The sequence below is a fragment of the Anomaloglossus baeobatrachus genome, chromosome 1 (genome assembly GCF_048569485.1).
Source record: "Anomaloglossus baeobatrachus isolate aAnoBae1 chromosome 1, aAnoBae1.hap1, whole genome shotgun sequence".
Taxonomy (NCBI): Eukaryota; Metazoa; Chordata; class Amphibia; order Anura; family Aromobatidae; genus Anomaloglossus; species Anomaloglossus baeobatrachus.
The window spans coordinates 865,213,753-865,240,647 of record NC_134353.1 but is presented as its reverse complement, the minus strand read 5'-3'; the positions used below and the strand labels follow the sequence as shown (position 1 = coordinate 865,240,647).

The 26,895-nt window shown below is 44.0% G+C and overlaps 1 protein-coding gene across 10 annotated transcripts in view; it reads left to right on the top strand.

The window, feature by feature from the left end:
* MAST4 (microtubule associated serine/threonine kinase family member 4) overlaps window positions 1–26,895 on the top strand; it is a 775,598-nt gene that overhangs the window by 721,118 nt on the left and 27,585 nt on the right. For all 10 annotated transcript variants that reach the window (XM_075325968.1, XM_075325950.1, XM_075325959.1 and 7 more), the window contains 2 exons: window positions 1,361–1,526; window positions 11,506–11,607. In XM_075325968.1, coding sequence (XP_075182083.1) covers window positions 1,361–1,526; window positions 11,506–11,607 — 268 coding nt within the window. The remainder of the gene's footprint in view (window positions 1–1,360; window positions 1,527–11,505; window positions 11,608–26,895) is intronic.

The window sequence follows — 26,895 nt, the reverse complement described above, 5'->3', positions numbered from 1 at the left end:
AAGCAAATTGAATTTCCAATTTTAGGTGGATGTTCCGGATCAGATTTAGAATTAAAAAATTCTACAATGGTAGAGTTGGAAAGGACCTCAAGGGCCATTGGGTCCAACCACCTGCGAGTGCAGTATTTCCTGAATCATCCCAGTTATATATTTTTTCCAGCTTACACTTGAAGATTTCCATTGATTTAGACCTCACCACCGCCTGTTCCACTCTCTGACTCCCCTCACTGTCAGAATGTTTTTAATGTCTAATCTGAATCTCCTTCTTTTTAATTTCATCCCATTGCTGCTTGTATTTCCTTGTGCTAATGAGAATGGGGTAGTTCTCTCTGCACGGTGACTACCTTTCAGATATTTGTAGACCACTATTAAAGAGGTGGTCCACTACTCTGCAATTGTGGCCACATCTCTGTAAAACTGATAGGGAAGGCTTTTTCTAAATACCCCGTTCAGCCAATTCTGCCTCTGAGCGGTGCTATTGCGGTCCACTCATTCCCATGAAGTGACCCGAAGGCTCAGTGATCTCTGAGACACAAAGTTGCTAGTTGACCCGACATCACCAAGCCCAGTCCCAGTCTACCTGAGTGACTGGGCTGTGGGCGAAGTTTCACCGTTCGTCACAGCCCAGCATCGCTCCTGCTTGCGGCGCTCTGCAGCAAAGGATAGTGCGTGACATGCTGGGCTGTGACGCTGGGCTGTGATGCGCAGTGAAATTCCGCCCACAGCCCAGTCACTCAGGGAGACTGGGGCCGGGCTCGGTGATGTCAAGTCAACTGGAAGTTGATGTGACATCACCGGATCTCAGGGGTCACTTCATGGGGTTGCGTGGACCGCAATTGTGCCGCTCAGGCAGAATTGACTGAACAGGGTATTTGACAAAAGCCTTCCCTATCAGTTTTAAAGGGATGTAGCCACTATTGCAGAGTAGTGAACCACCCTTTTAAGTCTCCTCTCAGCCTTCTCTTTTGCAATCTAAACATTCTTAGTTTTTGTAGCTGATCTTTATAGGACATGGGTTGCAAATTTCACCTATCCAGTGCTCAAATTATACCATTATTTGTTGCATAAATAATGTAGATGTTTATGGTAGGAATGGAGTCCCTGATGGATCTAGTTACTGAACATAGACTAGTCCCTGTTAAAGGCCTGAAGACAAAGTGGTTCCTAAGCAATTTCTCATTATGGCAGCATCCAAAAATTGCCAGCCTGAAAGGACACTGAAGAAAAATGGTTTTGAAGAAAAATGATGACAGAATGATTTTACTGTTTTTCTTTCCTTTGTGTTTTGTCTTCTTTTTAGGTTTGTCATTGTTCACTTTAGTGTTATTGATTGTCTTATATTTCATCAATTGTTTTTTAGGTTTGTGGAACACCTGAATACATTGCCCCAGAAGTGATTTTGAGACAAGGTTATGGGAAGCCAGTTGACTGGTGGGCGATGGGGATCATCTTGTATGAATTCTTGGTTGGATGTGTCCCCTTCTTTGGGGATACCCCAGAGGACTTGTTTGGTCAGGTTATCAGTGGTAAGTGAAAAGTTAAGCTTAAGTGCATGGGTGGTGTTGGCGGTCTTCACGTTATAAAAATGTACTGTACTGATTATATCTATATAGTGTGTAAATTAAATACACAATTCTCTTCTTAAGACTCCTTGTCTGTAAGCAGCAGCTCTATCGATGAGCCACAGGCCAGACTGAGACATAGGAGAGTTTGGTAATCCTGAACTTTTTTTGAGCCAGTGAAGCCAAAAGCAGATAATACAGGTACATAGAGATGCATCTGTATATAAGTGTATTTATATGTACCTGTAATATAGAGATAAAGAAATAATCAAGATTGTTTTGTTCTTATAAAATAATAACTAAAAAAAATTGCACAAATGTCAATTTCTTATTGCAAAAATGTTATTTAGGTGTTTTGTAATTTAAGTGTCCCTGTATCCGAAACTGACAACCTCTACAGTTGCAGGCAGGAGCTAAACATGCGAGCCATGATACATAGAGATTTTTTTTTCTTTCCATAAAATAACATATATATATATATATACACAGTATACTGTGTGTGTATATGTGTAATATATATATATATATATATATATATATAATATATATATATATATATATATATATATATAATCGTATTTTTCGGACCATAAGACGCACTTTTTTTCCCCCAAATCTTGGGGGAAAGTTGGGGGTGCGTCTTATGGTCTGACTGTGGCTGCGGGGAATGAGGTGCTGCGGTGGAGCGAGTCATCGGGGGCACGAGCAGACTGTAGCAGCCTGCTGTGACCACGTGTGCCCGCTCATTACATATGCACGCCCATCCTCCCGCCCATTTCTCAGCGCAGAAGCCAGCGCTGACAGGTGGGCGGGAGGACGAGCGGGGACGCGCATAGTAAAGAGCCGGTCCACATGATCACCCCTGGCAATTACAGCCTGGAGTGATCATATGCGGCTGTATTCAGTGCCCTCCGTGCGTCATAATCAGCATGGGGTGCAGTGAATCAGTACACTCACCCGTCCCCGTGTGTGGAGCCGTTCCCCCGCAGCACGCGATGCCTTCCTGTCTGTGCCGGTCATCTGATCGGCACAGACAGGAAGACATCGTGTGCTGCAGGGGAACGGCTCCACACACACACACACACACACACACACACACACACACACACACACACACACACACGTCAGTGGTGCAGAGGTGGGAGTATATGAGCAGGATGGATGGGGGGTATATAAACAGGATGGGGGTATATGAGCAGGATGGATGGGGGGTATATGAACAGGATGGGGGGTATATGAACAGGATGGGGGGTATATGAACAGGATGGGAGTATATGAGCAGGATGGATGGCTGGTATATGAACAGGATGGGGGAATATGAACAGGATGGGGGTATATGAACAGGATGGGAGTACATGAGCAGGATGGGGGTATATGAACAGGATGGGGGTATATGAACAGGATGGGGGTATAGGAACAGGATGGGGAATGTGAGCAGGATGCTGGTATATGAACAGGATGGGGGTTTATAGCAGGATCATATACAAGGCAGGGAGGATCATTACCAGGATGGGGTACCTTAGTAGAGAATTTGGGGACATTACCCCCATAACAGTGTCAGCAGCAAATCCTCGCCCCATAACAGTGTGTCATGACCACATTTTTTTGCTTAAAGTTTTATTTTCCTATTTTCCTCCTCTAAAACCAGGGTGCGTCTTATAGTCCGGTGCGTCTTATAGTCCGAAAAATACGGTGTGTGTATATATATGTATGTATATATATATATATATATATATATAATATTTTTTTTTTTTTTTTTACAATAATGACATTTTTAATGCGGTTTTTAATAAACTATCACCACGAATCAGCAAATAACAGACATGTAATTGTAGAGCCCTGCATAACACAGTGATCAAATTATTTATGGGGATTAGTAAATGGCATAAAAACATAGCATGATTTTTCTCTATTAAATTCACAAAAAAATCTAATAAATTATGTTCTAGAATGTTTAGGGTTGACTTATAGGGCTGGTCCGAGACTTTTTTGGTACATAGTTAAAAAAAACAAACAAACAAGCAAAACAGCACCCAGCCTAATAAGTAACGCATCACTGAAGTCAGTGTTTCAGTCCATACCTCATGCTGTCCTCAGATTACATAGCAATAACCTGCTGACCGAGTCCCTTTAATAATCACTTTACGCCTTCATTTTAATTGGTTGTTGAGGTTACCTTTCATGGATTTGAGTTGGTAATTTTAGCCTCTGTGGGAATAAAGCAGTTTACGATGTCATATTATTGTTCAGTTTCTTTTTATCTGCATATAGGTGCCTTTTGTAGTGCACACAGAAGTAGATTTCTTAGTTTCTTGTTTCCAGATAATCTGGCAGTGTAACTGTCATGAGGGACTATGAGAATAGCTTGACAGTGGGGCCTCTAAGCTGACCCTTAGACCAGGGGGTGCAGTGCTATCCTTATTCTCAGAAATACCCCTAATGGTGGGGATGTCCGAGTCTCCCTCCTGGCCTTACATCTGACAAGCCCTGATCTTGTACCCCTTCCCCTACACAGAAATAGACAAACAGGTTAAACCAAAACTCTGTCACATAGTGTGTGTATACACACACACACACACACACACACACACACACGACTAAGAGATTACGTGTACAACAAGAGCAGGGTGGAAACAAAAAGACGACGAGTAGACTCCACAACAAGCATAAAGCAACTCTTTCTCCAGCAACTCACAGACCAATACAGCATAAGCTATATTTGGCGTAAGTTGACTATTTCCTCCAGCCTAAAAATAGAAGATGTAATTTGCTTCCTTACAATATGTGATCAAAAAAGCCTAGAGAGCAGGCTAGCCGAGGTTAACTCTGGCTAGCCTGTCTATGAATGAGCAGTCAGTAGGTCAACGCCCGGGTCTGCCTGAATTGATCAGAAACATCAGAGAAACCATCAGACAGTGTGTCAGACTCTACAGTGTGAACAAGGCCTGACGCTGTCGTGACAATCGGCGAGTTTTCTGTAAAACTCCGTGTGACAGTAACTGGCTGCTATTCACCCGATGATCGAGCAAAGCCCTCTATTATTGGGTGAAATGATCTCCTGGTGTTCCTAAAAGATCTTTGTTCTCGGCAGCACATTGCCCTGGGTAAGCACAAATTGGCGAATATGTACCGATCTGGAATCATTCGCTAATGTTGTAGCAGTTCATTTCTATTTAATCCAGCAGTTGTGTTTTATAAGATAGGGGTTTCCAGCGCTGCACTAACGGCGTTATCCATTTTATCAGTACATTACCCAATTAGCCAGTTCTAGTGATGTGATATAGAAAATAATCCGCTCCCCTCTACCGCTAATTTTATAATTGAATGTGTTGTCTCTGAGCATAATTGGTCTATGGCTTACAAAACAAGTTCATTATTTTGCAAATAGTAAGACAGAGCCAACACCGGTTAAGGAGTTGTAGCCGCCTGGCTCGCTATTGGATCGCAATCACCAAGTGCTGTCTACGCAACAAAAACAAATAGCCAAATAAGCTGTAATGTGACCGACTGGGGGGCTCTGATAGTAAATAATGCAGGGCAGAAAGCAAACAAAGAGAATTCACAGATTGTTAATGAGTTCACTGAGGGTTATTACAAGGTAATGTTATTTATATAACAGCTGTTCTTCTTTCATTTAAAATTCAATAACCTTTCCGGTGTGAACCCGCAGGCTGACCCCGAGTACCATTACACAGCTTGTGGCAAAACTAAATGATAATTAAACAAAATCCCTTATTTCCCTACCTGCTGTTTCCACAAATTTCCCTGATGCATTAAAAGGCTAAGGTTATGCCAGCACTATGATCATAATGACATTTATTCTGCATAATGTAGCGCAGAAGTATACACAACAATATGTAAATCTATCAACTCTCTTCGCTGCTCTTATGTCTTTGCACTGAACTTGAAATTTTTCCTCCATGAAATGATATGTTTAAGAGGGTATAATCTAAGGTCCCAGGCGCTCGGGGAATCAACCTGTTTTAATTAAAAGCAAGACACATCCGCACACTGATCTGGCTGAAGGGTCCGTCCTCATACAGGAATGTGCTCTCCACATTGTTTAAAGAGGACCAACCACCAGAATTTTCCTATATAAACTAAGGCCTGTGCTATACTGGCGCTATCATGCTGATTCTATACATACCTTTAGTTGTGAGATCGGATGTATAGTTTCTGAAATACAGACAAATAAAGTTTGTGAAGTGCACTGTTATTTGATTGATAGGTGCTGCAGAATATCTAATAGGTGGGTCGGGTTTGCTAATTATTCCTGCCCCTGTCTGGCTGTGCTTACTCTTTCCTTCCTCCACCTGTAATAAGAGACACAGAGGGAGTAAGGACAGGCAGGGGTGGGAATAACTAGAAAAACCCAACCTACCAATTGAATATTCTGCAGCACCTATCAATCAAATAACAATGCATTGCACAAGCTTTACTTGCCTGTATTTCATAAACTATACATGCGATCTCACAACTACAGGTATGTATGGAATCAGTATGATAGCGCCAGTATAGCACTGGCTTTAGTTTATATATGAAAATCCTGGTGGTTGGTGCGCTTTAAAAAGTGATAAGTACCTCCTAAACAAGTAATAATGCCTGGACCATCTCAAGTAATATTGTCTTGAGTGCCCCTTAAAAAGTAATAATGCCTGTGTGCTCCCATAACAAGTAATAATGCCCCCTGAGGGCACTCCTCAATGAGTAATAATGCCCCTGTCTACGCCATTACAGTTGCGTGGCACTCACCTGAGCAAACAGAAACTGTACATCCGATCTCACAACTAAAGGTATGTATAGAATTAGCAAGAGAGTGCCAGTATAGCACTGACTTTAGTTTACATAGGAAAATCCTGGTGGTTGGTCCTCTTTAACCTAAGCTTACATACGGCATCCAAGTTAGCACTCTGGCTGTTTTGCATTATAGTGCTTGAGCCCTTTACTAACTGTGATAGCCGCCCCCGCAAGGAAATTGTGCATATGAGCGGAAGGCATTTTAGCATAATATTCAGATTTCTTATTAAAAAAGATGTAATGCAAATAACAAAATATAATAGTACTGCAAGCAGATTGACATTTTTCAAGCTTTGTAGAGTGTTCTACATTTATCATATTTCCTCCCTTCTTGATTTCGCCATTTTCTCCATGTATGGAATATGTATGGTATATTGGTCAACTGTCCCCCAAAATCATCCGAAAGTTTGGTATTGCAAATGATCTAATCAAATCGTGTTACTGAAATTGAGCGCTAATACACACCTGATGATTAGATATGTCTGCCGCCACTATAGAAATTAGCAGAACCAAACTGACCTGTCCATATTGATGTTGAGCAAGACATATCAGGAGAGATTGGTGCACATGTACCAGGTGAAAAGGCTGCCAGGTAGTATTCTGATGACACACAACAGTACTAAGTCTTAAATACATATGCCGCATACAGTCTGTCTATACGGATACATGGGGTCCACTAAAAGAGGAGAATGGGCACAGGTTGACTTTAATTTTTCTTAATTGATGATGGGAATCCTTGACCTCCCCACATGTTGGCAAAAAATCTGTGAGTAATGGAAAGGAAAGTGAGTGGCATGGACCAGGTCAAAGGTGGTGATAACAAAATATAAAACGAGAGCCAGCACACCTGTTAGTAGAAGTGTAATATATAGGTGCAGATATACATTGTGGCCATTAACAGCAGTAACTACATAGTGGTAGAACATGTAGAAAAAAAAACAAAACTGTGTACGTACTTGACTTTTTTTGGTCAAAACCTTTTTGGCCTAAAAGCAAAACGCTATGTGTGGTAAAAAACTAACACTGCACATTACCTGGAAAATCCCATCCCCACCATCAAACATGGTGGTGGCATCATCATGCTGTGGTGTTGCTTTTCTTAAGCAGGGATGGGGAAGCTGGTCAGTTGATGGGAAGATGGATGGAGCTAAATACAGGGCAATCCTGGAGGATTATTACACTTTTACAGGTGTGCGGTGCATTGTTTTTGGTCTTGTTTCAGCTTTTGTACTCCCTACATTTGTGGTTGTGGCCACTCTCTTTCACTTGTTGACCTTTATTACTCAGTTTTCTACATGCAGGTATAAAACACAGTCAGGCTCTGCTCCTGCTCTAGCCTAATCTATTTTAAGGCCTATCATCAAATAGCGCTGAAAATCACTAGATTGGGAACCATCTTAATTTGGGTATACTTTAACATGGTAGGGTGGTTTTTATGCTTTCTTGATTAAGAAGATGTCAACTACGTGCCCTATCATCATCATCAACATCTCTGTCCCCATTGAGCCTCACAATCTAAATTCCCTATCAGTATATCTTTGGAGTGTGGGGGGGGGGGGGGGGGGAGGGAACCAGAGTACCAGAGGAAACCCAAACAAACATGGGGAGAACATACAAACTCCTTGCAGATGTGTTTGGTGGGATTTGAACCCAGGACCTCAGATCTGCAAAGCAACAGTGCTAACCTGGGTACAAATGTAAAAACTATTGGGCTAATGTAGTATACTACATTGGTGAACTGTGATTTTGCAATAACTGTTGATAGACATGTTGGAGACAGCCAAATAAAATGGGGAAGGGGAACAGACCAGGAAAAACTCTCGGAATAGAAGTGGGACATGGGAGCAGAAAACCTGGAGATGTAGGACCTGTATTGTAGCTCATCCTCTGCCCCAAAGTCTGATACCTCTGGGTTACTTCACAACTAAGGCTGGTTTCACAGTACGTTTATTTAACATCCGTCCATAACGTTTTTTTAGCGGAAAAACGGATCCAGTGCAAATGCGTTTTCATTTCAATGCATTTGCAATGGACTCGCGTTAACATGCGTTCACCTGCGTTTGCGTGCGTTATAGTGAGGATCCAGCAACTTGCAGTTTTTTAACATCTTTCAAAAACGCTACTTGTAGCGTTTTTGAGCTGCGTCCAAATACTGCATGTCACCGGATCCTGACTAAACAGCACGCAAACGCAGGTGAACGCTGGCATGCTGATAGGCAGGATCCTGCTTGCTCTACTGAGCATGCACAGAACCAGTCTCGCGTGATCTGTCTCTCTCTCCTCCTCCCTCCCTCACCCTCTCTCTCTCTATCTCTGTCTTTCCCCCTTCCTCCCCTCCCTCTCTCTCCCACCTGAGAGCTGCGGACACTCGTAACCAAGGTAAATATCGGGTAACCACTTCTCTTAGTTACCCGATGTTTACGTTGGTTACGTGTGCAGACAGCCCTGCTCCTAGCAGCTGCAGACACTCGTAACCAAGATAAATATCGGGTATCCAAGCCCGATGTTTACCTTGGTTACCAGCGTCTGCAGCTGTCAGAAGCCGGCTCCCAGTCTAGTTCCCCTCACTCCCGATCACATAACTCCAATGCCCGCCCCTAAACATCCAGTGACAGGATCCTGCAAAATAACAGATGCGTTTGCATGCGTTTTTTGCTGTAAAAGCAGGATACGCTTTTGCAGCAAAAAAACGTTCCTGACGCATGTTAAATAAACGTAGTGTGAAACCAGCCTAACTTGACTTTATTGCTGATATCATTGTCATCTTTATGGTTATACTCACAAGTGGAGATGAATATGTTCTGTATTGATGGGTCCGTCATTTCCTCTTGGGGTCAAGGGGCTTTGGTGCAGGGTTTGTTATTATTATTATTTATTATTATTGTTTATTATTTTAGCGCCATTTATTCCAATGCGCTTTACAAGTGAAAGAGGGTATACGTACAACAATCATCAACAGTACAAAACAGACTGGTATAGGAGGAGAGAGGACCCTGCCCGCGAGGGCTCACAGTCTACAGGGAATGGGTGGTGGTACAATAGGTGAGGACAGAGCTGGTTGCGCAGTGGTCTTCTGGACTGTTCTTTTAGAATCACAGAATTCTGTGTCTTTTCTTTTCCCCACGTCTTGAAACCTTCCGCTGTGTATTTGTAAACAGCCAGAAAGCACATTTTACTTCTTGCGCTAATTAGAAAGAATTAGCCGTGGGTTTTAATTATATGGATCATGAACTAGCCTCTGTGTATAATAAAAAGGATGTTTTGGAATGAAGCGGATCACTTTCTTCTGATATACCAGTTGTCCGCCTGTGTGCGCTAATAATTATACAGCTCTGAGCAGTTGTTAAATAAGTAGTGTATTGTTCTCCCCGTCATGAGTACTTCTGCAGGGCAAACTATGGTGTGATGTCGACAGCCAAGCTCCAGTGTGTTCCTATTGATGATGATCAGTATTTTAAAAACAGAAGTGAAAATTTACCACTCCCCTATCTATAGGGTTATAATAAAATCATGCCGAATATAATATACTTCCCCTTTGGGGTACATCCATTACTTACAAAACTTACACTGTTAGACATTCCAAAATATGGAAAAAAAGTCTTGTTCATGGCGAAGATGAGCCTACATCGAACAGTGCTGGTATTAAACCATCTGTCATCCTGTACTATGCTGAAAGTTGTGTCTCATAGTTTGGAATGAAAGTATAGCACGGTCTTAAAGGACTTTTCCAGGACTATAATATGTATAATTTGTCCTAAGGATGTCTGACAGGATAGGGGGTCCGACAACCAGTACTGCCACCGTTTACACCAGCAGATCCCAAGACAGTCGACAGTACACAGTGAATGCCGCTGGACACGACAGCTCCATACACTGTGTAGTGGCCATCTCTGGGTACTGCAGTTAAGCTCCCATTAAAGTGAATATGATCTGAGACACAGTATCTGAGAACGGTCACATTATGTACTACTAGCCGCCATAGGATCTGCTCTTAGTGGATCGGTGTGGGTGTCGGGTGTGGAAACCCCTTTGATCCGTTATTAGTGATCTGTTCCTAAGTTCTGGACAGAACTTGGACTTTTTTTTAACAAGACTTTAAGGGTACTTTCACACTTGCGTTATTTTCCTTCCGTTACAATCCGCCCTTTTGGGAAACAGCGGAATCCGTTAACGGATTCCGCTGTTTCCCATAGGCTTGTATGGTTGACGGATTGTACCAAAAGGAGCTGCGTTGCTTCCGCTGGGCGACGCTCCGTTGCTTCCGCCCAGCGGGAGGAACGCAGCATGTAACGTTATTTTGAGCAGCGGAATCCTCTGGATTTCACTGCGCATGCTCTTTTTTTTTTTTTTTTTTTTTTTTTTTTATAAATCAAACTTTATTTTGGCTCGCGGTGGCCGAACGTTCAGCTGAGCGCCCGGCCGTCGGCAAGCGACAGCGCTCAGCTGAATGACCGGCCACCAGCATGCCCGGCCGCCGGCAAGTCACAGCGCTCAGCTGAGCGCCCGCCCGCCGGCATGCCCGGGCGCCGGCAAGTGACAGCGATCAGCTGATCACCCGGTGGCCGGCTGCAGGGAGCGATCAGCTGATCACCCGGCGGCCGGGAGCGATCAGCTGATCACCCGGCAGCCGGCTGCAGGGAGCGATCAGCTGATCACCCGGCGGCCGGCTACTGGGAGCAATCAGCTGATCGTTCACTATAGTCTGCCGCTGGTAAAACCGGGAAAAAAAAAAAAAAAATCAAAACGAATTGCGTTGTTTTGCAGCATCCGTTGCATCCGTTGTGTCACTATATGCAACACATCCGTTGCATCCGTTACACAACGCAATGCAACGGATACCGTTCAACGCAAGTGTGAAAGTACCCTAAGATGGTTATGGGGATGAATGACAAATACAAAAACATTATGTAAATGGAGGAGGAAATGGTTGATTCAATTGTTACTTCTTGACCATAATGCCAAATGTAAAGGATGTTTTGGGCATTTACCTCTCTATTTGCCCAGTGATCTCTTCCAGTTATTGCATTGATGAATAGGACTATAGTGAATTTTGGCAGGATTTATGTCCCCTGATTTACGTATAAAAGCTCTTCAAACTATGAATTTATATCCACTTATTAACCACCTATCATTTTATTTGTAACAGATGAAATAATATGGCCAGAAAAAGAAGAAGCTCCTCCGTGTGATTCTCAGGACCTCATTACTGTACTACTCAGGCAAAATCCTCTGGAAAGACTTGGAACAGGTAAAGTGTCTCACTATAAGGCTATATACAGGCCCGGACTGGCCATCTGCCCAAGCGGGTAAATGCCTTATGGGCACAGCACTGCACTACAAAGTGCTTTGTAGTCGGCCCTTTAAGACCTCTGCTTGCAGGCAGGGTGCGCACTCACTCTCACTCACGGTGCCTGCAGAGATGATAGCAAGTCTACCATTAGCCACCTCCCATATCATGACGTGTTCTCTATGGGCAGAGTTTGCATTCTGTTCTGTCCCTGGCATCCACACTGAATCTGCTCCTCTGCGCGCCCAGCTCTGAATTAGTTTCAACTATCATCTTAGTGAGTCAGGGCCAAAAGGAACCTTTTATTAATATTTGTAGCAGTCACAACCCCTTATATGATGTATATGCAGCAGTCACAACCCCTTATATGATGTATATACAGCAGTCAAAGCCCCGTATATGATGTATGTGCAGCAGTCAAGTTCCCTATATGATATATATGCAGCAGTTATAGCCCCCTATGATATATGCCGCAGTCACAGCCCCCTATATGATATATATGCAGCAGTCACAGTTTCCTATATGATGTATATGCAGCAGTCACAGCCCCCTATGATATATGCCGCAGTCACAGCCCCCTATATGATATATATGCAGCAGTCACAGTTTCCTATATGATGTATATGCAGCAGTCACAGCCCCCTATGATATATGCCGCAATCACAGCCCCCTATATGATGTATATGCCCCGTCACAGCCCATTTTATGATGTATATTCCACTGTCTCCTATGTATATACCACATTCTCAGCCTCCTATATGATGTAATTACCACTGTCGGAGTCTATATAATGTATATAGAATAGTCAGTCTCCAATATATATATCGCAAACTCAGCCTTCTATATGATTTATATACTGCAGCCTTCATTGCATATACACAATCTCAGCCTCCTATATGATGTAAATGCAACAGTCGCAGTCTCTTATATAATGTATATTCAGCTGTTGCAGTCTCCAATATATATACTGCAGCCTCCTATATAATGCACATGCCACAGTCAGTCTCCTATGTACATACCACTGTCTCAGTTTCTTATATAATGTATATGCTGCAGTCTCCTATGTGATGTACATACAACAGTCAGTGTCTCCTTTGTGATGATTGTGTATATATAGCAGCCTCACTATATTATGTATACAGCAGTCTTGTTCTATTCTATGTGATTTATCCAGCATAATATAGTATGGTGCTGTGTTTATGTAGCATATAATGTAGAGTTGTGTGCATATATAGTATATCGTGTAGAAATGTTTATCTAGTATGGTGCAGTGTATATAGTGTGGAATCTACACAGTCACATCTCTACACTATACAGTATATACACAGTTCCACTGTATATTCTTTAGCACATTATATAGTGTAGCTGTGTATATGATTGCTTGTAGCATAAATTGTGGAGCTGTGTATACGTGTCCTCTATGTATATATAGTATACTGCACAATGCCACCTTTGTCCTGTTGTCACAGAGGCGGCATTGGACTTCAGGAGGGTCGGTATTGTTTTTTTATTCTCTATAGTCCTTTGGGTTGGGCAAATACAAAAAAAATCCTGGAAAACCTGTTTTAATGGGATATTTCAAGTTTGGATCTGACCACTGGGACCCCCATGATCCCAAGAACTGGACATCTACAGAGCGATATGTTAATGGAGCTGTGGCCGATCATACGCACGGCCACCATTCACATGTGGCTTTTCAAATAACTCAATTAAGAGAGTGGTGGGGGGCATGACAAATAAAAAAGCACAATTCTCCGATCGGGGGTGGGGGTCTTATAGTGTGTGGGATAGTGGGGTTTGTGTCTGGGCTGCTTTTTTTATCCCAGTTCGGCTATATACCTAGAACGAGTGTTATTTCAGACTTTATATTCTCTGAAGAAGACCTCACTGACAAATGATTTGCATAAATGTACAGTCATAACGGATATCGTGTGCAGAAAAGCGCTCCCCGTAGACGTGTACAGATGCTCACAGTAGAGGGAACTGTTTCTCTTCCCATTTTAGAGGCAGTGATGTGTGAAAATGAGAGGCTTAAAAAAAATAATATATATCTATATACTGTATGTGATACCCAGTGGAGTGTAATGTGAGCAATTAGTTTGTTGGCAGCAGGGTATATACCAATGTTTTAATATTTTAATTCTAGTGGTTTAATGTCATTTAGTCTTAACTTCACAGCGATATCTGCCATTACTGATGTATTCATTCATTTCTAGGTTCACCTTTTGCTTTTTTTTTCTTATTCATTTGCTTCCTAAACAAATCCATGGGTGAATGCACGAAGAAGACGCAAGCCTCTTCACCAGAACTAAATAGCCTCATATCATATGCATGTATGGGGCTGTCAAGTTTGGGTCAGGAGACCTGAAGCTGAACGGGGTATAACAGTCTGTACTCAGACCACGGCACACGGATGTGTTAGTCTAGCCTAAAAAGATAGCAGAGTTGAGATCTGCAATGGAGAGAGGAGAAAGTATGTAAAGTCTTATGGAGAGCAGAGAATATTGACACTAGAAAAGCACATGAACAGGAAAGTGCAGTATAATAATATCTATTCACTTATATAGCGCCATTAATTCCACAGCGCTTTACATACATTGGTATTGTACCTGTGCTGATAAAGGAAAGCAAATAAAGACCGCAGCACCCAGGACACACACAGCTTCCATCTAAGGCTATGTTCACATTTCCATTTTTTTTTGTATCAGTCACCTGCATTGCTTAACCCTTGTGACTGATGCGTTGTAATGGGTGACAAGAAATGGAATTTCTTGTCATGAGAAAGCGGATTCCGTTGAGAGAGAGAGAATGATCAGCTGATCTCTCTGAAAAGCTAGCCGCTGGGAGATCAGCTGATCGCTCTCAAAAGCCGATCAGCTGATCGCAATGAAAAGCCAGCCGCCGGGAGATCAGCTGATCGCTCTGAAAAGCTGGCCGCCGGGTGATCAGCTGATCGCTCTCAAAGGGTGATCAGCTGATCGCTCTCAAAGGGTGATCAGCTGATCGCTCTCAAAGGGTGATCAGCTGATCGCTCTCAAAGGCCAATCAGCTGATCGCTCTCAAAGGCCAATCAGCTGATCGCTCTGAAAAGCTGGCCGCCGGTTGATCAGCTGATCGCTCTCAAAAGCCGATCAGCTGATCGAAATGAAAAGCCGGCCGCCGGGAGATCATTTCAGTTTACAACCTGCGTGTGGGGGGGGGCTGGGAGAGAGGAACTGATTTTACATGATTTTGGACGTTCTGCTGGGCATGCTCAGTAAAACGTGACTGATTCCTGCACTAGAATCCATTGCGTGACGCATGATAACGGAATCCTGCACCATGGCCTTACATTATGCCTCCTGACGGATTCCAACGGAATCCTGTGGGGTGCGTTTTTTTGCAGCAACAAAAAAACATTGCATGCTGCGTCCCTCCCGCCCGACGGTCAGTCAGTAAACGACTGATGCGCTGCGCGGCGGATGCAACGCAGGGTCATCAGTCACAATCCGCCGCTCATACAAGTCTATGGGAAACAACAGAATCCGCCAAACAGATCGCGTTGTTTATCAGAGCGGCGGATTGTGACTGATAATAAAGAACGGAAATGTGCACATAGCCTAGATATCTGACAATTAATAATGGAATGAAGATTGCAGATGGCAGCTTAGTGAAATTTTATAAAAAAAAAAAAGGTGACTACTAGCATATGTAAAAATCATTATTTCCATTTCAGAGGTGTCAACTTCTCGTGGGCCAAAATATACATGCATATATAACCACACGGATCTGCCTTAAAGGCTGTAAAAACCTTTGACATGGAAACATTAATGTTTAGTATATTACAGGTTACTTTTAAAGTAATCCCCCTCCCTAGAGCTGAAAAGTGACTGTTTGTCCTGTACGCGACCCGACCTGGTGCCCTCTGTTTGCCTCCTGCTGCCTAATCAGCAGAGACCCTCATTATTGTCCTCCTGCATCCAAGATGGCCACTGCAATTGTATAGGGAGCCGTGGTAAGTCTGAGCCACACCTCCATAGCAAACGAAATGTGGGGGAGGTGTTTTTCATACTTAGGCTGCTTTCACACTACGTCTTTTCACCATGCGTCCTGAACGTTTTTTTGCTGCAAAAGCGGATCCTGCTTTTACAGCAAAAAACGCATGCAAACGCATGTGTTACTTTGCAGGATCCTGTCACTGGATGTTTAGGGGCGGGCATTGGAGTCATGTGATCGGGAGTGAGGGGAACTAAACGTGCCAGACTGGGAGCCGGCTTTTTACAACTGCGGAGGTTCGTAACCAAGGTAAACATCGGGTATACTTGCTTGGATACCCGATATTTACTTTGGTTACGAGCGTCTGCAGCTGCTAGGAGCCGGGCTCCCTGCACACATAACCAACGTAACCAACGTAAATATCGGGTAACTAAGACCGCGGTTGCCCGATGTTTACCTTGGTTACGAGTGTCCGCAGCTCTCAGGTGGAGGAGAGGGAGGGGGAGAGACAGAGAGAGAGGGAGGAGAGAGAGGGGGAGAGAGACAGAGAGGGAGGAGAGAGAGGGACTGATTACGAGGCTGGTTTCTGGGCATGCTCAGTAGAGCATGCAGGATCCTGCCTATCAGCACGCCAGCGTTCACATGCGTTTGCGTGCTGTTTAGTCAGGATCCAGTAATTTGTAGTATTTGGACGCAGCTCAAAAACGCTACATGTAGCGTTTTTGAAAGATGTTAAAAAACTGCAACTCGCTGGATCCTCACTATAACGCACGCAAACACAGGTGAACGCATGCTGACGCGAGTCCATTGCAAATGCATTGAAATGAAAACGCATTTGCACTGGATCCGTTTTTGCGTTAAAAAAACGTTCAGGACGCATGTTAAAAAGACGTAGTGTGAAAGCAGCCTTACCCCTGTTCTCCCCATGACACTGCGGCAACCATCCACATTGTAGGAGGACCAGAAAATCACTGTGTGGAGGAGGCACCAAAGAGCAGCAGGAAAGCTGACTGTATATAACAAATGTGAATGATAGTTACTTTTCAGTGCATGGGTGGAGCGTCGCTTTACAGTAATGGCACTTAAAGAAAATCTGTCACCAGGTTTTTGCTCCCCCATCTGAGAGCACCATAAAGTAGGGGAGACCCTGATTCCAGCGATGTGTCACTTACTGAGCTGTTTGCTGTCATTTGATAAAAACTAGCAGTTATACAGAGCTCATGAATATGCTTGGCTAACTGTAGCACACCAAGTAGCCCTGTAATGATAATCTGCTGCTGATCAGTGATTTTATCAAAACTACATTAAGCAGCCCAGTAAGTGACACATCGCTGGAATCAAGGTCTCTGCTAGAGATGAGCGAACCGGTCCCGGTTCGGCTCGAGGCCGGTTCGCCGAACGGGGGTCCCGTTCGAGTTCGGTTCGTCGAACGTTCGACGAACCGAACTCGAACGTATAGGCTATAATGGGAGGCAATCACAAACACATAAAAATGCATTATAAATGTACACAAACAGTTAATAAACATTGCCATAACACTTACCGGTCCTCGCGATCCCTTCTGCACTCTGTCTCCTGCCGCTATTCCATCCGATGATCGCTGAATCCTCCCGGTGACCTGCACTGCCAGCAGAGAAGCAGGACCTATCGTGACGTCAAAATAGCCATGTGACCAGTCACGTGGCTATTATCTCATTGGCTACAGACTGGTCACATGACTATGACACGTCATGTAGGACCTGCGAGTGCATCTCTCCGGTACACGGTGCACATATGTGTATCGCCGTGTACCGGCGACATGCTCTAGCACACGGTCGACTCCCCGTTCCGTTAGGGACTGGCTGACACAGCCGGTCATTAACGGAGATCACCGTTGCCATAGCAACGCAGTTAGCGGTGACGTCACCGCTAACCGCGGCTCCGGGAGCACCGTTGCTATGGTAACGCGTCTGTCAGCGTTACCGCTGTTACCGCTAGCAGCCAGCAGTGATCACTCACGGAGTGAAGGCTGCACGCTGCTTCCCGATTGTAGTGAGCATTGTAGTTAGGATGGAGGTTCCCCAGCCCCAAGTGATGCCCCTCACTACAATCGTCACTACTACTACACTAGAAAGAAAGAAGACAGAAGAGCAGGATCGTGGAGGGCTGACAGGGGGTAATAAAGATGGAGTCTCTAATGTGTCTGTGTATTTATTTCTATTAAAGTATTTTTTCTCTGTGTGGTGTCTTTTTTTAACCCTTTATTGGAGATTCTTAATGGCCGGGTCAAACGTGCCTGACATTAAGAATCTCTGGCTTAATACTGGCTGGTAAAACAAAGCCAGTATTAACTCATGATTACCCAACAAGCCACCCGGCTCCAGGGCTGTTGGAAGAGTTGGATACAGCGCCAGATGATGGCGCTTCTATGAGAGCGCCATTTTCTGGGACGGCTGCGGACTGAAATCCGCAGCAGAGGCGCCCACAAACCTCGGGCTAACCTGTGCTGCGGATTCCAATCCCCAGCTGCCTAGTTGTACCCGGCTGGACACAAAAATAGGGCGAAGCCCACGTCATTTGTTTTTTAATTATTTCATGAAATAAGTGAAATAATTAAAAAAAACGGGCTTCCCTATATTTTTGGTTCCCAGCCGGGTACAAATAGGCAACTGGGGGTTGGAGGCAGCCCGTGGCTGCCAGCTGTACCTGGCTAGCATACAAAAATATGGCGAAGCCCACGTCATTTTTTTGGTGGGCAAAAAACTTCTGCATGCAGTCCTGGATGGAGTATGCTGAGCCTTGTAGTTCTGCAGCTGCTGTCTGCTCTTCTCCATACAGACAGACAGCAGCTGCAGAACTACAAGGCTCAGCATACTCCATCCAGGACTGTATGCAGAAGTTTTTTGCCCCCTGAAAAAATTATGTGGCTTCGCCATATTTTTGTATGCTAGCCAGGTACAGCAGGCAGGTACGGCTGCCCCCAACCCCCAGTTGCCTATTTGTACCCGGCTGGGAACCAAAAATAAAGGGAAGCCCTTTTTTTATTATTTCATGAATTTCATGAAATAATTAGAAAACAAATGACGTAGGCTTTGCCCCATTTTTGTGTCCAGCCAGGTACAACTAGGCAGCTGGGATTGGAATCCGCACCACCGGTTGGCCTGAGCTTTCTGGGCCCCACTGCTGCGAATTGCAGTCTGCAGCCACCTCAGAAAATGGCATTTTCATAGAAGCGCCATCTTCTGGCGCTGTATCCAACTCTTCCAGCACCTGCCTGCTATACCTGGCTAGCATACAAAAATATGGCGAAGCTCACGTCCTTTTTTTGTAGCTTTTTGGCAAAAAAAAAAAAAAATGCTTCCCTGGATTTTCCATTGCCAGTGAAGGTAACACCAAGCAGTGGGGGTTAGCAGCCAGTAGCTGCTTGGATTACCCTTAGCTAGCAATACAAAAAATGCAGTGGGAGCTAACATATATTTTTTTTAATTATTTATTTAAATAACTAAAAATAAAATGGGCTTCCCTGTATTTTGATTGCTGGACATCACAGTGCTGTAAAAATAAATCTTTAAAAAAATGACGTAGCGCTCCGCGGTATTTTTGATTCTCAGCGCAGATAAAGCAGACAGCTATGGGTTGCCACCCCCATCTGCCTGCCGTTACCTTGGTTGGCAATCAAAATACAGGGAAGCCCATTAATTTTTTCTATTTAAAAAATAGTTAAAAAAAAAAAAATTACGTTGGGTCCCCCCATTTTTGATAGCCAGCTAGGGTAAAGCAGACGGCTGTAGCCTGAAAACCACAGCTGGCAGCTTTACCGTGGTTGGGGATCCAATGTGGAGGTCCCCTCAGGCTCTTTTTTATAATTATTTTATAAATATTAATAATTACACAATAAAAGTAGGGGACCCCCCAAATTGGATCACCAGCCAAGGTAAAGCGGACAGCTGTGGTCTGGTATTCTCAGGGTGGGAAGGTCCATAGTTATTGGGCCTTCACAGCCTAAAAATAGCAGGCCGCAGGCACCCCAGACGTGGCGCATCCACTAGATGCGCCAATCCTGGCGCTTCACCCCAGCTCATCCCGTGCCCTGGTGCAGTGGCAAACGGGGTAATAAATCGGGTTGATACTAGCTGTAAAGTCACCTGAGATCAAGCCCAGCAGTTTGTGATGTCATGGCGTCTATTAGATACCCAACATCATAAACTGTCAGTACTAACAAAAACAAAAAATCGACAAAAGAAATTTATTTGAAAAAACAGTCCCCAAAACATTTCCTCTTTCACCAATTTATTGTAAGAAAAAAAATAAAGGGGTCCCACGACGACTCTGGACCGTCTAGAATATGGGGGGGAGACACTCAGGGAACGTATCCCCCATTTTCTAGGAGTGCAGACCCTTCATGTGAGGAGTGTGGGTGCAATGAATCTGCACTCACTCTCCCCGGGTCCACAGCAGCAGAGTCCATGTCGTAATGGTTGCTACCAAAGCTGCAATGCCCTGCTCATGAGGTAAGGGCATGCCTAATCAGGAGAACTACTGTAGAGGAAGCTCTGCTCACTGGTATATAGGTGCTCAGAGGTAATAATAGATAAAATTAGTGAGTAACCTCGGCACTCTATATCTCCCAGACTAAGTCAGTAAGTCACAACGGATAGTAATGCAAAATCACTCTTTATTGGTCCGTATTAAGAAAAATTTTTTTTCATAAGCATATATGTTTTTGTCCAAAACAAGTTACAAATGACGTTTCGGCCTGAGCCTTCGTCAGATTGGACTTATCTGCATGTAATCATGAAAAATGACAATAATCAGTATCACATAAGAGTGAGAGAACAATAACATAAACTCGAACAATGTAGAGGTACAATTGGGATGCAGCAAAAAAATTGCAACACAGCAAGAAATGAAACACATGATACAAATGTCATAATACAGTACAAGGACAATATAGTAATGACAAATATGGGGTCAGAGTAGACTTAGACAGCTCTGGTACGAAAGAGATGTCAATCATAAAGTAACATGTGCAGTAGGTGTAGAGCTACACTATGCATGGCAGAGCTAATGGGTAGACCGACCATAGAAAAAGAATGGAGAAAAAGTGGAGAAGAAGTGGAGAATAAGTGGAGAATAAGTGGAGAATAAGTGGAGAATAAGTGGAGAATAAGTGGAGAATAAGTGGAGAATAAGTGGAGAATAAGTGGAGAAAAAAGTGGAGAAAAAGTGGAGAAAAAGTGGAGATTAAGAGGAGAAAAAGTGGAGAAAAAAGTGGAGAAAAAGTGGAGAAAAAGTGGAGAAAAAGTGGAGAAAAAGTGGAGCATAAGTGGAGAAAAAGTGGAGAAAAAGTGGAGAAAAAGTGGAGCATAAGAGGAGAAAAAGTGGAGAAAAAGTGGAGAAAAAGTGGAGCATAAGAGGAGAAAAAGTGGAGAAAAAGTGGAGAAAAAGTGGAGCATAAGAGGAGAAAAAGTGGAGAAAAAAGTGGAGAAAAAGTGGAGAAAAAGTGGAGATTAAGAGGAGAAAAAGTGGAGCATAAGAGGAGAAAAAGTGGAGAAAAAAGTGGAGAAAAAGTGGAGAAAAAGTGGAGAATAAGAGGAGAAAAAGTGGAGAATAAGAGGAGAAAAAGTGGAGAAAAAGTGGAGAATAAGAGGAGAAAAAGTGGAGAAAAAAGTGGAGAAAAAGTGGAGAATAAGAGGAGAAAAAGTGGAGAAAAAAGTGGAGAAAAAGTGGAGAAAGTGGAGAAAAAATGGAGAAAAAGTGGAGAAAAAGTGGAGAATAAGAGGAGAAAAAGTGGAGAAAAAGTGGAGAATAAGAGGAGAAAAAGTGGAGAATAAGAGGAGAAAAAGTGGAGAAAAAGTGGAGAATAAGAGGAGAAAAAGTGGAGAAAAAAGTGGAGAAAAAGTGGAGAATAAGAGGAGAAAAAGTGGAGAAAAAAGTGGAGAAAAAGTGGAGAAAAAGTGGAGATTAAGAGGAGAAAAAGTGGAGCATAAGAGGAGAAAAAGTGGAGAAAAAAGTGGAGAAAAAGTGGAGAAAAAATGGAGAAAAAGTGGAGAAAAAGTGGAGAATAAGAGGAGAAAAAGTGGAGAAAAAGTGGAGCATAAGAGGAGAAAAAGTGGAGAAAAAAGTGGAGAAAAAGTGGAGAAAAAGTGGAGAAAAAGTGGAGATTAAGAGGAGAAAAAGTGGAGCATAAGAGGAGAAAAAGTGGAGAAAAAATGGAGAAAAAGTGGAGAAAAAGTGGAGAAAAAGTGGAGAAAAAGTGGAGAAAAAGTGGAGAAAAAGTGGAGAAAAAGTGGAGAAAAAGTGGAGAAAAAGTGGAGAAAAAGTGGAGAAAAAGTGGAGAAAAAGTGGAGAAAAAGTGGAGAAAAAGTGGAGAATAAGAGGAGAAAAAGTGGAGAAAAAGTGGAGAAAAAGTGGAGAAAAAGAGGAGAAAAAGTGGAGAAAAAGTGGAGAAAAAGTGGAGAAAAAGTGGAGAAAAAGTGGAGAAAAAGTGGAGAATAAGAGGAGAATAAGAGGAGAAAAAGTGGAGAAAAAGTGGAGAAAAAGTGGAGAAAAAGTGGAGAATAAGAGGAGAATAAGTGGAGAAAAAAATGGAGAAAAAGTGGAGAAAAAGTGGAGAGAAAGTGGAGAAAAAAATGGAGAAAAAGTGGAACACCCTTTGGTACCTTTCATGTGGCACTAAGGGGTGCTTAGCTTTGTATTTAGCCAAAAAAATGAAAAAAAAATGACATAGGGTTCCCCCTAGTTTTGTAGCCAGCTAGGGTAAAGCAGACGGCTGCAGCCTGCAGACCACAGCTGGCAACCTCACCTTGGCTGGTAATCCAAAACTGAGGGCACCCCACGCTGTTATTTTAAATTAAATAAATAATTGAAAAAAAAAACACGTAGGGGTCCCCCAAAATTGGATCACCAGCCAAGGTAAAGCAGACAGCTGGGGCCTGATATTCTCAGACTAGGGAGGTCCATGGTTATTGGAATCTCCCCAGCCTAAAAATAGCAGGCCGCAGCCGCCCCAGAAGTGGCGCATCCATTAGATGCGCCAATCCTGGTGCTTCGCCCCAGCTCATCCCGCGCCCTGGTGCGGTGGCAAACGGGGTAATATTTGGGGTTAATACCAGATGTGTAATGTCACCTGGCATCAAGCCCTGGGGTTGGTGAGGTCAGGCGTCTATCAGATACCCGACATCACCAACCCAGTCAGTAATAAAAAAAAAATACACGACAAACACATTTTTATTTGAAAAAACACTCCCCAAAACATTCCCTCTTTAACCAATTTATTAGATTGAAAAACAAATCCAGGTCTGGTGTAATCCAAGGGGTTGCCATGACGATGCACACTGTCCCAGTCAATGAAGAGCAGGATGTTCCCCATTGGCTGGGAGAGCAATGCAGTGACCTGAGCTAACATCAATGGGTCAGCCCAGGTCACTGCAGGGGGGTGACAAGTGCTGCTGTCAGTGAGGTACATTACCTGCGCTGATCTCCAGCACACTGACAGCCCCTGTCACTGAGCTCAATGACCGCCCGGCGCCTTCACACCAAGTATCGCGAGAGGTCCGTGACGTCACCGCTAGTCAGTCTCGGGTCGGAAGCGATAGGTGATGTGACAAGCGGCGGCCATGGAGGACAGTGACAGCGCTGAGGTCGGGATGGCGGGACTTCATCACCGCAGGTAAGCCGAGCGAGCGAGCGGACGGGCGGGCGGGCGGGCGGGCGGGGGGGGGGGGGGTGGGGGATGTGGATGTGTGTGTGTGTGTTTGTGTATGTTTATGTATGTGTACATGCCGCGGGCAGGAGGGGGTGGAGCGAGCTGAGCGGGAAAGTGTGGGCTTCCTGCACGTAACTAAGATAAACATCGGGTTACTAACCAAAGCGCTTTGCTTGGATACCCGATGTTTATCTTGGTTACCAGCTTGTGGCAGGCTGCCAGCGATGGCTCCTGCTCACTGTAGCTGTAAAAAGCCCTGCTTTTTGCTGCTAGAACCGTTCTCGAACGTATCTAGAACTATCGAGCTTTTAGCAAAAAGCTCGAGTTCTAGTTCGATCTCGAACAGCCCAAAAATCACTCGAGCTGCGAACTGGAGAACCACGAACCACGAACCGCGCTCAACTCTAGTCTCTGCCCCTACATTATGCTGCTCTCAGATTAGGTGCCAATAAACAAGTAACAGATTCCCTTTAATTTCAGTATGTAATCTTGATTGCTTGATTCCTTTATTCATTTTCGGATATCCTGATACGCAGTTCCAAATTTGCATCACTTTGCAGATTTTTCTCACGTTGGAGTGTCCCTTCTTGTAAAATAGGCTGGATATGAGTTCGGTGTGTATCCAGGGTACTGTTTGTCTTCACTTCAGATACTTTCGCCTCTCTCCTATGCACATCTGTGAACACCCCCTCCTCTTCTACGTTCTCCAAGGCCAGTTGCCCACATCCATGAAACTTAGTCTGTTCTGGGACAGCCGTTCTGACCTCACTGCTTTATAGGTGAATATGAATCTTGGGTTGAGAGACCGATTCGGGTATGGTCCATGTTGCATGGATGTGTGAAACTAAAACTGAAAGAATGGAGGGAAGAGGTAATCGATTTGTAACATTTTTGTAAAAGCAGGCAGCTAGATAAAGGACATAAACGCCCTGCTACAGCAAAGTGGCCGGAGAATTGCTTAACTTTACATTTAGGAAATTGGGAATACCAAAACAATTCTCCTCGGAGGTGTACATAATTTTCAAACTTGGTTCAAGGTTTTTTTTAATTCTAATACACACAATATGTAATAAAACAAAAGGACTGTGATCCCAGGTTGTAAATCCTGTGGTACCATGTCTCCAGCTTATTGAATGTGTCTTGGCTGCTGGTCCCACCCCCGAGGATCAGCTGGGATTGCCAGGGGCTGCTGGTCCCACCCCCGAGGATCAGCTGGGATTGCCAGGGGCTGCTGGTCCCACCCCCGAGGATCAGTCGTAATTGCCAGTTGCCGCAGCGGCATGGTTCTACACAGTCTGGCACTAATCAGTTCATTGCCGTACTAACCGAGCCAAACTCTGCAGGGACATAACTACCGACAAGAGGAATGGGAACGCCAAATTATAATAATTTACATGTTTCCAGGAAAAAAAATGGTAGCAATAACCGAAAGCAGAAATCCAAGGTTTGCGGCTATGGTTTATACACAGCGGTTGTATGTTGGCAGGGTAATGTGCTCGTCTAATAGCTTCTGACAGCAGTCATCCTTTCTCTTACTTTAGGAGCAGTTTCTCAGTGTTCTATTTTTTTATTTAATGTTTTCTCTCTGCGTGTGTTAGAGAGCGGATGAGAAGATGTGCACAGATATTGATCGGCATTTCAGCTTTAGCATTAATAATGTCAGATCTAAGCAGGGGATTATAGCCATTACCCCAGTGATACATAATACACAGGTCTATTTATAAGTACAGACCCACAGCCAGCGCTTCATGCCAACCGGTAATGCCTTCATTATTTAAACTTTTGGTATACAGCTCACTAAAGGTCTTATCCTTCATATTACACACTTTTTTTTTTTTTTTTTTAAGAAAACACTTGAGGTTTCTTGTTTTCTCCTTTAACATCTTTCTATTTACATATTATATTAGAATCACACAAGACAAAAGATTGTTCAAAATAATCTAATTTCAAGACAGTTGACAGACGAGCGTAAATGGCAAGAATTACACTAAGGTCGATTTATTTATTGGTCTTGTACAAAAGAAAGTATCGTGGCTTAAAGGGGTATTCTCAAATTTCAAAGTTATCCCCTATCCCGATCACTGGGACCCTCATTTATGCTGAGAAGTGGGGCTCTATAGACTGTGTATCGATCATTGGCCAAGCTAATGTGAGTGCTAGAGATGGCCAAGAGCTGCGATCGGCTGGTCTTTGGCACACCAATAAGAATGACTGGAGCTGCATTGCTCATGATCAACCTCCCCTGTACTCACACAGAGCTCATCTGATCCCGGGTCAGCAGAGTCCCAGCGGTTGGTCCCCTAGCAATTGGGAAGTTATCCCATAGATAAGGTTTATCCCATATCCCATAGATGGAGTATAAGTTGCAATCTTGAGAATACCAGTTTAAGACAGACAAGCAAGCATACAAACAATTGTTAAAGAATGTTGTAGAACCTTTATGGCTATTCCCACCTAGGTGCACACACATTTTGTTTAAATTATTTGAAATTTATGCAAATCCCCATTAGATATACAGATTTGTTAAGATTTCAGTTTGCCAAGGGTCCCACACCTCCACTGTATCCTCCCTGCCTCCGCCGTGTCCTTCCCTGCCTCCGCCGTGTCCTTCCCTGCCTCCGCCGTGTCCTTCCCTGCCTCCGCCGTGTCCTTCCCTGCCTCCGCCGTGTCCTTCCCTGCCTCCGCCGTGTCCTTCCCTGCCTCCGCCGTGTCCTTCCCTGCCTCCGCCGTGTCCTTCCCTGCCTCCGCCGTGTCCTTCCCTGCCTCCGCCGTGTCCTTCCCTGCCTCCGCCGTGTCCTTCCCCGCCTCCGCCGTGTCCTTCCCCGCCTCCGCCGTGTCCTTCCCCGCCTCCGCCGTGTCCTCCCCCGCCTCCGCCGTGTCCTCCTCCGCCGTGTCCTCCCCCGCCTGCGCCGTGTCCTCCCCTGCCTGCGCCGTGTCCTCCCCCGCCTGCGCCGTGTCCTCCTGCGCCGTGTCCTCCCCCGCCTGCGCCGTGTCCTCTACAACATTATCCTGGTGAATGGTAGATCAAAATATTAATATTCCTTTTGTGACAAATGTTTGCAATTAAATGAACACTTTTCTTTTTTTTAAAAAAAAGTAAAATATTTGGCTTCCTACGTCTCCTTACATTTTAATCTCTGCAAATGGAACACTTCTTAGTTCGAGTGATAACCTGGCTTAACCCATGTAGGTCTAGTTAAAGCCACTTTTGGAGTAAGCTACCCTAAGGGCCTGTGCACACGTTGCAGATTTTCCATGTTTTTGTTCTTCCAGATTTGTCACAGTTTCCTGATGGCAACAAAGTGAATGAGAATCCTGAAGTATCACGCACATATTACATATTTTCTCCTTGCAGATTTGCTGCACATTTAAAGCTACAGGATGTCAGTTCCTTCAGCATTTTTGCGGTGGATTTCACTGAGTGGGAAAAATCTGCACCAAAAACACGTGTTTTTGCTGCGTTTTTCCTGCCAAGGGATACAGAAATTGTGCAGAAATTTCTGCACCAAATACTTAACATGTGCACATATATGCTTGGGCCTCTCTCTGGGTATGTGAGCACGTTAAGTAGTTATTTCTACACCATT